A 14,831-nucleotide genomic window follows, 5' to 3' on the forward strand; every position below is an offset into this window, starting at 1 on the left:
CAATTGTGTTCATTCACAGGCTAATGTGACACATGAAAGGATGTGTGGGTTGTGGCATCTGCTCTGTGGATAATTTTAAAGTCCAACTTGTAAACAGATGTGTGACGGACAGCACAGCCAGACTAGAGTCTGGTGATGTTGTTCCTCTGAAACCCCACCAGAGTGCTGGAGCATCTCACAGATTGGCTACAGAGTCAGCTAGCCACAGAGTGGGGAGGAACAGCACTTTGGGAGGGGGAAGAATAAAAGGAACAGTTTCTGAGGGAGAAATTTAAGCTGGATTTAAATTGAGGGATAGGGTTTGGGTTTTGAGAAGGGGCAAAGGTTAAGAGATACAGTTTGATGTTAGTTAGGGAGTGAGATAAGGATAACTGGTTCTGAGTGAAGTTAAACATATACACTGAGTCTCAGTCTAGCCAGGAGGGGAGAGTTCTTCTAGGTACAGAAGACTCCCAACCCAGTAGCAAAGAGTGAGGTGATCCCCTGGTGATCTGTTATATCATATAGAAGACCACAGGTGTGGGGATGATTAAGAGAGTGGGTAACTGGAGGAGAAGTGTCCCTCACTCATGAAACAAAGTATTAAGCTGTGAAGGAAGTATTTAACTGCAATATCTAAGTGACAGAAACTGAGTTGAGCATTTTACCATCCGTTCTAGCAGCCCGAACACCTACCACCTGAAGTGTAACATCTGGTTTTTAGTAACTGAAGTTTAAGAAAAGTTGTACCTATAGTTTTGTATTTAACCCTGAGATAGCTTAGAGTTGGTGGACAAGGGAGGGGCATCCCTCGCAGAGGAGTTGAATGTCTTTTTTGCCCGCTTTGAAGCAACATCTGCAGCAACACCTGCGGAGGCTAGGCCACCATCACCACCGTCGCCACCATCGGTGCAAAGGAATGTGGTATTCAAAGTGGAGGAAGGAGAGATGAGGAAGGTGCTGAAGGGAATCAACTCAAGGAAGGCTACAGGGCCAGATGGAGTAGCTGGAAGAGTCTTAAGAGACTGCGCAGACCAACTAGCGGGAGTCTTCACTGGGATTTTAAATCGATCCCTAGCCCAGGCTACTGTCCCATCTTGCCTGAAGTCTTCTATTATTGTTCCAGTACCAAAAAAATCCAATCCGGAGAATCCGAACGACTTTCGTCCAGTAGCACTTACACCCATAATTATGAAGTGCTTTGAAAAGCTGGTACGAAATTATGTCATTGCCTGCCTACCAGAGGGATTGGACACATTCCAATTTGCCTACAAAACGAAAAGATCAACAGAGGATGCCGTGGTGATTGCCCTCCAAGCTGTTCTTGCACATTTGGAGCAGCGGGGGAGCTACGCCAGACTGCTTTTTGTAGATTTCAGCTCGGCATTCAATACCATTCTCTCAGAACGCTCCCAGAGGGTCCGGTTGGGCCCTTATATGTCTAACATGCTTAGGACTAACACAGGAACACCACAAGGATGCGTGCTTAGTCCGCTCCTTTATACTCTTTATACATATGATTGTGTCGCTGCCCACCCTAGAAATAGGGTTGTCAAATTTGCAGATGACACAACCGTGATCGGGCTCATCTCTGATAAGGAGGGTGAAACTGAGTATAGAGATGAGGTGGAGCGACTGACAGAGTGGTGCAGAGTCAACAACTTGCTCATAAACACAAAGAAAACTAAGGAGCTTGTGGTGGACTTTAGGAGACAGAAGAACGAGGTCCAGCCACTCTTGATTGACGGAATTTGTGTGGAGAGGGTAACAACGTTTAGATTTCTAGGCATTGAGTTACAGGAGGATCTGTCCTGGAGTGTTAATACAAGGGGGCTTGTGAAGAAGGCGCAGCAGAGACTGTATTTTTTGAGAATTTTAAGGAAAAACCATCTTCCACAAAAGCTGCTGCTTGCCTTCTATCACTGTGCCATACAGAGCGTGCTCACGTACGGTTTATGTGTGTGGTACGGAAGCTGTACTTCCCAGGACAGAGCAGGGCTGTGTAGAATTATTAAAACAGCAGAGAGCATTATTGGCTGCTCACTCACCACCTTAGAACAAATTTACACCACCAGGTGCCATAGAAAAGCACTAGATATATCAAGAGATCCAACGCACCCTGGTCACCATTTCTTTCAGCTCCTGCCATCAGGACGGAGATATAGAACAATGCAGGCAAGAACGAGCCGTCTCAGGAAGTTTCTTCTCTAGAGCAATTTTGGCCTTAAATGGAAAGCCCGGACTTTGAAGTCATCTTATTTTACTTGTTATTTTGTAGTATATTTACTGTTTTTAATTAGCTTTTGAAATTTTGGATTATGCGGAATGCTTTATCTGAGTGGATGTAGCAACCGAGTAATTTCGTTGTTCCCGCAAGGGGACAATGACAATAAAGATATCTTATCTTAAGTAAGTTAACTTCAAATTGAAAGAAGACATTTCCTGACCCACTTTGTTTCATACACTTCTTTTTGTTTAACAAAACCTTTCTTGTTTGTTTGATCAACTCCTGCCTGAGACTCTAAACCATTAAGTTTTCCCTCACACAAGTCCCCCACTAGATAATCCATTGTAAATTGTAGAAAATCATGTAACTGGTGTACCTTGAGGTGGGTGCATTATATTTAATTGGGGGCAGTTAGCGGGAGTGGATCCGCCACATTATTAATTGGTGATATTAGATGGTGGGTTCGCTACATGAGTCTATTAATGAGGGGTTGTTTTTATAATGGGAAAAAAAAACCCATCATGTATAAAAATCCGATAAATTCAGTGCCAAAGCAGACTGAAAAAGATATTCTGTTTCATTTATTCCAGCTTGGGGAGTCTAGAAAATTGATTTGGGCACTACATTGTCATTCTGACAATGAATTATGGGAGCAAAAACACAAATCCAAAGGTTCATCCCAAATGCTTTAGCAATCTGTCAGAAAAAATATCATGCACATACATGATTTGTCAGATTTATTTTTCTCTATGGAACCTTTCAAAATGCTAGGGTTAACCCCAGGAGCTTAACCAACTAGACTTATGCTACTTCAAAAAGCATTTCAATTGTTTGGGTATTCTGTTGGTCTAAATTGTTAGACCAACAATTATTTTGGTTATTTTGTTATTTTGTACATGAAGTGTGCAACTGACACACACCTTTTGCTTTGTGCAGTGGGTTATGCATGTGGTGTCACTGTCAGAAACATTAGGGATCCCCTCCCTGTCTAGCCCAGCTTACAACCTGTAAACTTGGATTCAGTATATTCAGAAAAGAGTTAACATGGTGACTTTGTAAAGCAGCAATTACAACAAACCCTAGTTTTCTGCGGGAGCCTTCTCAGCCAGCAAGACTCCACCCCTTCACACCATTCTCCAGGGATGATCTCCAAATTCCAACCTTGATGTCTATTGTAAGAAAATGTCTCCAGATTACTACAATCACTGCACTGCCAACCCTTTCTTTTCTTTTCCATTTTTCTTTCTAGCACCTGACTGTGTTTCTCCGTTTTGCCTAGCAGCAAATCTAGCTTTCCCCTATCCTTCCATTATGTGGAAATGGACATATTCATCACTGGAAATGACTAACACTTGAAAGTGCTAACAGAAAGCCTTGATCAGAAAAGGCCCTGAGAATATTATTTCCCTAAAGCAAAATGTAATTTATTTAATCCTTGAATGAGAACAAATTTCCATTTCAGAATGAGTTTCCTTAAAAAAAAAACCAAAACTTCCTTGAAGATTTTTGGATAGCAAAACCACAGCAATGCTACAGCTTCAAAGTCAATGCCTACCTATAATGACAGGTTGGAGGCCTTGGCAGTTTCCTAAGAACAAGAGCCAAGTTTTTTGGAAGACTAACTCAAATCCAGGCATGTCAAACCTGCGGCCCTCCAGATGTTTTGGCCTACAACTCCCATGATCCCTAGCTAGCAGGACCAGTGGTTGGGGAAGATGGGAATTGTAGTCCAAAACATCTGGAGGGCCGCACCCCCCTCTTTCTCACACACACACCTTAATGTGGAGGAAGCTAAATAGGGTTAGGAGGTGGTTGCTGATGGCAACAGGCAGATTATCTCTGTAATATGGCCCATTCGTGTAGTAACTGGCTTTCAAAACTTGTATCCCCTCATAGAGCACTGCCATATAGAAACTTGCATGGGAATACTTAGCTTGGTTTAGCTTATTCTATCTCACTCCATTTTAACCCTCTTATAAATTATTGTCTTTTTATTTATTATTATTATTCTTTTTTTAAAAAAAGTAGTTTTACATCTTTACCCCGGGATTGTAAAAATGTTCATTTTTTATTTGATTTCACTGATCGCGCCTGCGGGCTGCAGCAGTGGATCACGGCTGGGATCAGCAGCAGCCAGGACACTAAAAAGCCTCCTGGAAGCTGTACAAGTAGCAGTGGTGGTGATCACGCCCCAGTCCCAGAAATCAGCAATAGTTACAGACTAAAAAAAACCCCGCTCTTTAAAGCTGAAGCGCAACAAACGGCAATTTGGGTTTTCTGTGGATTGTCATTTTCTCTGATTCTGCTTTAATTTGCGGGTTTCCACAGGGAACGCTCTAGCCTAGAGCACAAATGAGAGGGTGCTCAGACACAGAGCTTTAAAGCCTGAAAAGAACAGAAGAAAGTTAAGTGTCAGTAAACCCAGAGAGGCAGTTGGGCTGCCTCACATCCTGGGTTCCCTGACTCAAACAGGACAATGAGATGTCAACATATGGCTATGTGTATCCTAGGCCCTACCCTGACAAATACAAACCACTGTCAATAGGATCCAGTAATGGAATAGATCGAGCTGGTTCAAGACAGCAATTTGTTTATTGATACCGATTACTAATAAAAAAGCTCATATTTGCTAAGTGTGGTTTACTATTAATATAAAAAGATTATGGTCCTGAATACATTAATAGCAGAAGATAATCTTGTAAGAGCGTGTATATAATACCTTATGGGAACATCCAGTTTAACTTGCTAAATATAAAAAATGTACATATTTTGTAATTAAATGTACAAGGCTGATGAATGTAGGCAACTTTATTAAAGTGTTGTGCACATATTTATATGCCCCATTCATTTCATGCTTCACTTGCAATGCACTCTTATGAAGAAGTTTTATTAAAAAATCTAATAAAGAATTAAATAAAACCAATATCATTATGAAACAGGTAAGGACATTATAACTCAATATACTCAAGCAGAAATTCTGCTGTGGTGGTTAGGTAATAATGAATTCATATGAAAAATAAGAACTTGGAAAAAGAGAAGAGGTGAGGTAAAATGTAGTAGCAGGAGAAGCTACAATATACATATATTGAAATGCTTATCTTTTTCACTTTTGTGTCTTAAAAGGGGTATACCATTAACCATCATTTTTATAACCACAGGTTAATATCTGGAATCTAAAGACTACACTTCAACATCCATTAACAGACCAAAATTACTAGTTTAAATTACATAAAATAAAACCCAAATATATTGCATAAATAAATACACGTGAAAAGGGAGCTAGGTGGTTTGAAAATATCCCATTCATTGTTAAGAGAATTACTAAACAAATCAGTTTAAATACAACTTCAACTAATTTCTTTTGAAACATCACTTCAGTCAGATCTAGTCAAGCTTACCATCTGTTGAGTACACAAAAGCAGCTCTATTCTAGAATCACACAGCTTCCTTTGCAAAGTTTGCATGCAAGCTGTTCTTGTCAAAATTAAACCCATGTGATTATTCATCTTAATATTCAATCAGATGTTAAGTAAAGAGTGACAAAAGTCCACATATGGATGACAAGCTGCTTCTGTAGTAAATATTTTCCTTTTTATTGAACAGAGTCTTATGATATTGTAAGATGTTCCTCACCAGCCACTACAGACTTTGCTATCTATAGGCTAATATAAAACAAGGTTGAAGTAGCCACTTCAAATCTCAGGCATCCACACCATTTACATTATTAAGCCATGTGTCTACTGCTGCGGCTGATAATGAATACTAACTTGTTTATATGATTGGTGAAATGACAAAACATGGTTCCTAATACTTTGCATTATTTTATTCTCCAAAAGTCTGCAAATGTGTTGCTATAACGCAAATATACATTCTCGACTGCTGATACAAAATATTTTAAAGCACTGGTACAAAATATTTTAACTGGCGCTCCAAAGCACATTGAGAAGGGTGCCTTACTATTGTATATGCATACACTACGTTTCAATGTCCTCATTTAAAAGAAAAAGTTGACAGTGACATCTCTCTTACTTATCTATATTCCATAAAATTTACATTGGAATTTTAAGCAATGGACTTTTTGAGACAGTGACAACGAAGTTATTTTTCAATTTCCTCTGTGATTTGGAAATGACAGGGAAACATAGGAACTAAATTGTTCTGAAAATATTTGTTGCAACTGAAGCAAGTTATGGAGGCATACCATAGAAACATTCTGTATCAGTTATGTTCAGGAAAGCTTTGGGCAGTGAGTAGCAAGGAGAAACAAACTTTTGCTAACCTGTGAATGTTATCATTTGTATTCAACAATTGTCCATGGAGTTCAATCGTTCATTCTCTTAGCTACAGAAACCAACCAGAAACTATGTAGAAAATACCACATTTGTTCTCCTTCCAGTTATATCTCCCCCCCACACACACACAAGGACCATGAGAACTATAGTGCTGGTTGCAGCAGCAACAATATCTTGCCTGGGATGTAAAGAGCTAATCTAGACACACCTGAGCACATTCCAGTGGGATATTTTTAAAAATGATTTTATTTGAGCAGAAGGCTCTCTCCCTTCAATACTACAAACTGCTTTTGATAGGATTTCAAAAATGGCTTGTGGTATGATATAAGAGGCCAGGTGGTTGTTTAATACTTATAAGACCATAATTACTTCGGGTATTTCAAGCTACTAGGTTCACTTCTGAATATTCTTCACCATCTTTTTCTTATGCTATGTGCAAGGGCAAACAGAAAAACATATACTTCAAAGCAAGGCTTCTCAAATGTTGTGGTCTAACTTCAGATAACCAGCACACTTTCCAAGTGAGAAAAGATTAAAGATTGAAGTGTTATCATTAACTGATCATTCAGAATGGATACTAATGAGAATACACACAGGGGGGGGGAATCTATCGGAACCTTTGATTTTCTTTATACTTAGCATGCCTATACACATCTTACAACAAACAAATATTATATCATTGAAAGACTCACCCCAAACCTGGATCCACAGCAACTGATCTGGGGTTGTGGAGGTCAAGATCGATCAGGATGACACATACAGATCCATTGTAGTTGCATACAAAGATTGTGTCACTCATACGATCCACAAAATAAAAATTCCCAGTAAGCCAGTCGACTGCCATTTGCTGTATATCTGCCAGAGTGAAAAGATTGTTAAATTAATTATGCTAATCCAACTTCTGTAACTCCAGATATTACTCCAAAGGAGATATTTTAAACATTTGAAAGAAGTAGTTAATGAATTCTTTGAGAACAAGGGATAACTATGAGCAGTGTTTTTTTTTCCCCTGGGGGGATACATACCCCTGAACATTTTGTGAATCTAAGTTTGGCCTCATTGAGGGGCAATATTTCAATTAAGTAGGAAAATGAGAGTACCCCTAAGCATTTTTAAGAAAAAAAAGCACTGGCTATAAGTATAGTACATTCTGCCTAAAGTAAAGTTTAGTCATAGAATACAAATAGAAGAGGAATGTTATAGTTGCCATTTTTACTTCTGTTGTGAATGGATAAAATTTCAGGTGCAAATGACATACTGTAATGATCGCAACTGCAACCCCCCATAACATTTCACTGTGAGTGCATCATAGAAGGAGTAATTATGACTTTTTCACAGAAACCACAGATTTCCACCATGTGAGGAATATGTTGGTTTGTCACTAACCAAAGAAGCAGGATATGAAATAAGCTATGAGAATCACAAAAAGCTTCAGAGATGTATTGCAATCCTGTCAGTCTAGAAGAACCCCCCTACCACAAAAGCTCCCCAACCCTATTTCCTTCAGAACAATGAAGGAGGTCCATATTTTCCTCATCACTTGTACCTTCACTTGGCTTTCCTCAACATTTTATAACCCTGCACATAAACACACTACAGCTGTAGATACAGTAAAAATTTGTATAGAGGAAAGGTAACTAGACCTTCCTTACATGGGTCCCCAACTGTTTGTCCTAAATCCATGGGCAGTGGTGGGATATATTGCCATATACTATATATCCAAAATATGAAAAGGAACAGACATGGATCAGAGTCCATCCTTGAATGGACAGAGTTTGAGATTGGCATAGGGCTCAATGGAACCTCCCTCTTTTCTTGCCTCTTATCTGCTGTTGTACACGTGCAAGGCAGGTAACTCTCCGACTAAAAATCCATGTTTGCTTTATTGTATTCATCCGGCCTTCACTCTCCACCATGGTACTTCAGTTTGCAATCTGTATTGCTTGAAAACCAGGCACAGGGAAGAGATGGGCAAGGGATCTATGCCTGTACTGATTCGTGTAGTTGTGGCTATACAACAGATGGGTTGTATGATATAATTTCAGTGAGATAAAATGAATATACTTAGATGAAAGTATATGCCTATCTTTGAGTTACAGTAGTAGGCATGATTGCAGATGTGAGGATGTATTCAGAAGTTTTCATTTCCAATTTTATTGATCACAGCTTGCTGTGTTGTCAAAAACTGAGAAACTGGTAAATCTTAGCTATGATTTGTTTGGAGCAAGCCAAATTCAAAACATGGGCTATGAAGGTGGTTTATTTAAATACACCTTAGTTAAGATTTGAACAAAATGTGGATCTGTGGATACTGGAAAAAATGAGAGCAGAAGCTTCTGATCTTCTTCTCAAGGCCACGCTGATGAAGGTGCACCAGGCCAAGGCTCACATAGGTTCCTATCAAAACTAAATAATATTTTATCATGTTTCCTGAAAGCAGCTGTTATGTAACAGGTAATTTATACAAAAGGTAAATTTATAGCCATTGGACCTTACAATAAGGAGAGGTGGATGAAATATGCAAAATTAAAAAATGTGGAGTAACACTTCAGTTGTCTAAAAATATATTTTAAAAATGGTTTCTATGATAGTTTTTAAGTACAGATAGGGTAAGCCTACAAAATTAGCAGCTTGCTGCAATCAAGCCTTTGAAACATCTCTATTAGGGCTTCTTATTTTTAAGGAAAGGGCTGGTTCTCTGCTGTTTTTAGTGTAACAATCTGTATGTAAATTGTAATATTAAAAATAATGATATAAATTATGACTGCACAATGGACTACACAAAACAAAACAAAAACGAGCACTGGGTGGTATTCAGCTATTTTGTTTTACATATAAAAGATCCACAGAAATTAATGCCCGTAACTTAGATATGTTCATTCATTTTAATGGATCTTATCTGAGTAAAACTGATTAGAACACTTCAATTGAACTTAATATGGTAAAATATCGACTCCTTCCTTTGCTTGTAAACAGGGGCACTTGTGAGGTGTTTTTAAGAGGAAAGGCTCATAGTGCTGTCTCACTCTGTTCTGTTCTGTTTTATAGACAATGTTTTCACTCCTGTCTTCCCATACACAGTTCTTCTGACACCCCTTGAACATTGCCCTCTCCTGTCTTTCCCCTCCCTCCCTCTTTCTGACTTGCCTTTATCTTTCTATCCTATTCCCCTTCTTCCTCCTTGTTGTCCTTCCTGAGGCAGACCAAATTCCCTTTGTTGCTCACCCTCTTTTCCATCCACCTCCTTCTCCTCCTTCCCTAGGTTTGGTTTCCTTGCCGATATTTCTCTTCCATTGGCCCAGGATGCTACTCGCTGCTGGAATCCATGAACGCTGCCCTCTTATTTTTTGCAGGATGCTTTCAGAATCCTTATCTGCCACTCCCGCCTCCTATTCCTCAGCTTTCTCTCAGCTCAGTTGTTGAGTGACAGTGTCTGCCGGAATCCCTCTACCATAGCCTACCACCTACAAATAATAGTAGGTACTCAGTTGACCACCATTCTAACGCTGCTTAAGGGGCAAATCACTGGAAAACTTTCCTTCCATTACAGCCGTCATAATTTACTCTTCACGCTGTCACTTCTATTTATAGCCTTTCTCTTCCCGCTCCTTCTTTCCCCTTTTAATTCAGAGGTTTGTTGTTGTTTTTTAACCTCCTCATTGTTGCCGCTGTTTTTAGAAATGTGCAGCTTTACTATGACAGCACAGACTAAAGTACTACCTGCTTCAGTCTCCTTTGTCTGACAGTAGCCATTGCCACATAGTTTAAAAGAAGGTCGAAAGTTGCAATTCATTGTTTTGTCTTTCTTCTGCCCTGAATTGCCAAACTCAAAAACAGATTTAAACAATTGCATAAAATGTTGCTTAGAAAAGATGTGGCATTTCATGGATGTTTGCTTGCATGTGCACACGCACACACACATATAGTCGTGAGATAAACACCCAGCTTCCCCCCCGCCACAGATTGGTATTGAGAAAGGGTAGGATACCTGCTTTGCATGCCGAAGGTCCCAGATTCAATCCCCAGCATCTTCAAGAAGGGCTGGGGGACTTCTGGAGAGCAGCTGCTAGTCAATGTGGACAATACTAAGCTAGGTGGATCATTGGTCTGATTCTCTAATAAGGCAGCTTCCTGTGATTCTAAGAAAGGTCGAGCTTTTTCTACAGGTTTAATAGTTTATTGTATCATCTTTCCAAAGGCTAGTGCACATTTATCACTGGTGGCTAGATTATTATGATAACAGAAGATTACAACAGGCGGTTGTCAAATCAATTCCACTCACTTTGATATCAGTGTTGGATCTTCAATATAGCCAGCCTGCAACTTAACTTGTGCACCTTCAACTTTACACAATTGACCCCCCCCCAAAACCCTAAACATTAAAAATAAATAAAGGGGGGGGCTTTGTGCCTGTCTTGTTGTGTTTCTGTTGAGCATCCTGCCAGTGAATTATAAATGACATGCTGCTTTCAAGTTTGGAAAGTTGTAATGGATTACCAAGTTTGCCTCTGTCTAAAAAGCACATTCCACACTTTTCTGTGCACATCATGAAAAACCTACTTAACTTGCAAATGCATTTTTAATGAATAAGGCTTCTAATCTCTGCAGTGTTTCTCTCTCACTAAAGAAATAAATGACATTAAACGTCTTCTTTTTAAGGTCCATAGTTGTCAGCAAGTAGGTTTCAATATACCTAGTGTAACAAAGCTTTGGGGACACTCCTTTTGTTAAAAAAAAATACCACCAACACTTTTCTTGCCTCCTCTCCAACTATTTAAATGTCTCTAACAACCAACCAATTAGAATTCCACATTGCATTTTAGACCTATGTGGTAACACTAGAGCCAAATTATGTACATACTAATTAACTTGTAATCTTAAATTTTTATTAACAGTGTTTTAACAGTGCTTTTAGTGCCTCTGGATGAATCACAAAATTGTGTTCTCTATTCGTGTAAATGGTACCCACTTAAAGATCAAGTAAGAAACATATTCAGCCATGTCCAATTTTAATACACCCAGGTGGCGCTGTGGTTAAACCACTGAGCCTAGGGCTTGCTGATCAGAAGGTCGGCGGTTCGAATCCCTGTGACAGGGTGAGCTCCCGTTGCTTGGTCCCAGCTCCTGCCAACCTAGCAGTTCGAAAGCACATCAAAATGCAAGTAGATAAATAGGAACCGCTACAGCGGGAAGGTAAACGGCGTTTCCATGTGCTGCTCTAGTTTGCCAGAAGCGGCTTTGTCACGGTAGCCACATGACCTGGAAGCTATACGCTGGCTCCCTCGGCCAATAATGCGAGATGAGCGTGCAACCCCAGAGTCGGTCACGACTGGACCTAATGGTCAGGGGTCCCTTCACCTTTACCTTTTTAGTGCCTCTGGATGAATCACAAAATTGTGTTCTCTATTCATGTAAATGGTACCCACTTAAAGATCAAGTAATGTAAGCAGGGCTGGCGCATCCATTCAGGCAACCTAGGCAGCTGCCTAGGGCACCAGAATGGAGGGGGCGATGGCCAGCCTGCCCGCCGGTGCTGAGCGGTTTCAGGCTGCTATCCCGAGGCGTACGCGTACCTCCGGAGAGCGGCCTGAAGCCGCTCTACAGGCTACAGCTGACAGGCGCAGTGAGGTGGCCCCAGGCTCGCGCTCCCACGCGAAGCTCCAGAGGCATGCGGGAGCCTGGGACCACCTCCCCGCGCCTCTCAGCTGTTTTTATTTTATTTTTATTTTTTCTACTTTTTTATTTTATTTTTATTTTTTCTACTTTTTATTTTTTCCATTTCTATTTTTATTTTTTCTACTTTTTCTATTTTTCTATCTTCTATTTTTTCTATTTTTATTAATTTATTATTTTTTATGTGGGGGGTGCCAGAAGGTCATCTCGCCTAGGGCGCAAAAAAACCCTAGCACCGTCCCTGGTAGTAAGTCTCCCTCTCTGATATCCCTTTGAATACATAGGTGGAGGCAGACTAGTAGGGAGCCTGCAGGACAAAGTTTGATAGGAGAAACAGTGGAACACCATCTGATGCAAAGACAGGATACAAATCTAGCAACCAAGCAAGCGAATAATATCCTTTTTCCCTAGCATGTTTACTCCAATCAAAATCAGAGCGTTTTCCCATGCATCCCTGGTTTCCTTCACTGAAGAGGTGCCCTGGTGGGCAACTACATCTCACTAGCTGCCCTGTGTGGTACATGGGCTCTACAAGGGTGGTATAAAATGACCAAAACAAGACAAAAATGCTCCTATAGTAAAAGGCATATAGAGACTCTCTGTGTGAGAGGAAGAAAATACAAGTGAGGGGGTAAGGATGTAAGAAGAGGTGGCTGGGGGTACACCAACTTGCGCCTTTCCCCTATTTCCCAATCTGCTACAAAAGTGGGTGTTGATGACTGTACACACACCTGTCTATGGACTGTTGCCAATGAAGTACCAGGCAACAAGAGGGAGACGGGAGGAATTATCACTGTCAGCGGTGCAGCATATGCCTGTGCTGCCCAGGGCGGGCATGCTCCCGAGGGAGGCATGGCACAGAGGGTGCCCTCCCAGGCGCAGGATAGCCACTCGGGTGACTGGAGTGGCGTGCGTGCCCTGCAGCCATGGGCGGAGTGAGCCGTGCATAGTGGACATTTGGTGCACTGCCCACCCGCAACTCCCCCAAGCTGTCAAAATGAAGGGGGAAGGGGGGAATGCTGCAGGCAAAGCGGTGCAGCTCCCCCCTTACCCTGATGGCTTGGGGTAGGCTTGGGAGTCACAGGCAGGTGGCGTGCAAATGTCACCCCCATCAGTGAGGGCACCCAGGGCAACCCCCCCCCCACTGCATCCCCTTCCTACGCCCCTGCCTCCTGTTCTCCGGACAGCTCATTTTCCATGTTCTACTGTTAATGAGGCAGCAAGCAATCCAGACTTCTCTGCACCACATAGTATTGCTTGTGGCCTGACATGTTGCAGCATGCCTTCCATAGCAAAAGCCTCCATATCACCTTTGGTAAGATCAACATAGCATCCTTAGTAATTAAACATATTGAACTGACAACCAACTATAACTACCAGATGGTGTTCGAAAACATTGCCCCTAATGTACATTCCTCCCTATAACATAGTATCACTGTATTTCAATTTCTTTTCGCCTGTGTACAGTAGCACACGTGCTAGCCATAAACACATGCCTGGAGTATGCCCTTAACATGCTAAAGGATTTTGACAGCACTTCATTAGTATAGTAACAATTCTTTACTAGCAGGTAATCCCCTGTATATATTTTAAGGATCACAGTATATTCAGCTTCCAGAGCATTGATCTAGTTAGCATATTTTACTCCTTGTCTTAGCTGCCAAGGGCAAAAAACCCATTTAAAAAATGTCCAGAAGAGCAATCTAAATGGCAATTATCAAGGGAAATATAGTTTGTTTTGTTTGTAACATGTGAAGATGCTTGGTTTTCACAGATCTTATGCCAATTCAAGAAGTTTCATATCAGTCCTTGTGAAATTGCTCTATAGTGGAATAAGAGCTGTGAATTTTATTTTCTCTTTCCTGTTAGGGTTGTTGATTTCTGGTTCAACAAAAGCCAAAGACTAGCACCCTCAACATGGAACTGAAAATAACATTCACAACCCTGCTGTCAATTGAGATAGATTTCATAGAGCAACAGAGGGTTCTATAACAATATTCTCATGTAAAAAAATATGATGCATATCATCAAGTGATTGGAGGATTGTTCAGAATTGTAGGAGTAAAAGTAAAGTTTATGCCAGTGGCAAAGTAAATTCTGTTCTCAATATATAATTATAAATGTTTTCATACAATATGGTTTCTCTCTGGTATCACAGACCCGGAAATAGTCCCACCATGACTTGTGCTAATCCAGTGGGCATCACCTGCAACTTGAGAGTGTGGCTGCCAGCTCCTTTAGTTTGATCTAAAGTCTGAACATATAAAGTTTGTGACAATATCAAGTCACAAACAAGAAAAAATGGGGCCTTTTCGGTGGCTCCCCATTTGCGGAATGCTCTCTCCAAAGAGGCTCACCAGGCACCTTTGTTACATACCTTTAGGCGCCAGGCAAAAAGGGCGGCCTGCCCCTTTAAGCACTCGTGGAGCAGACCAGAGTGAAGACTCCTGCTGTGTGGTCCATTCCATTGCCCCACCCAACCCCAGCTGCCATTGATTGGCCAAAATTTGAACTGGGTTTGGCGGGAACCCAGCTGGCTCCGCAGCAGCCAGGGGAGAGGAGACAACAGCTGGAGCAAAGATGACGTGGTTTCGAGGGGATGAGGGAAGCTCTGCACCGGGCCACAACCACCCCCCACCCTTGTAAGTGGCCATTCTCTT

General features: G+C 41.1%; 1 protein-coding gene across 1 annotated transcript in view; it reads right to left on the bottom strand.

Annotated features, from left to right (window-relative positions):
- LRP1B (LDL receptor related protein 1B) overlaps nucleotides 1-14,831 on the bottom strand; it is a 748,625-nt gene that overhangs the window by 275,281 nt on the left and 458,513 nt on the right. The window contains exon 7 of the mRNA XM_060279545.1: nucleotides 7,191-7,353. Coding sequence (XP_060135528.1) covers nucleotides 7,191-7,353 — 163 coding nt within the window. The remainder of the gene's footprint in view (nucleotides 1-7,190; nucleotides 7,354-14,831) is intronic.

This window comes from Zootoca vivipara, chromosome 1 (genome assembly GCF_963506605.1).
Source record: "Zootoca vivipara chromosome 1, rZooViv1.1, whole genome shotgun sequence".
In the NCBI taxonomy this organism is placed as follows: domain Eukaryota; kingdom Metazoa; phylum Chordata; class Lepidosauria; order Squamata; family Lacertidae; genus Zootoca; species Zootoca vivipara.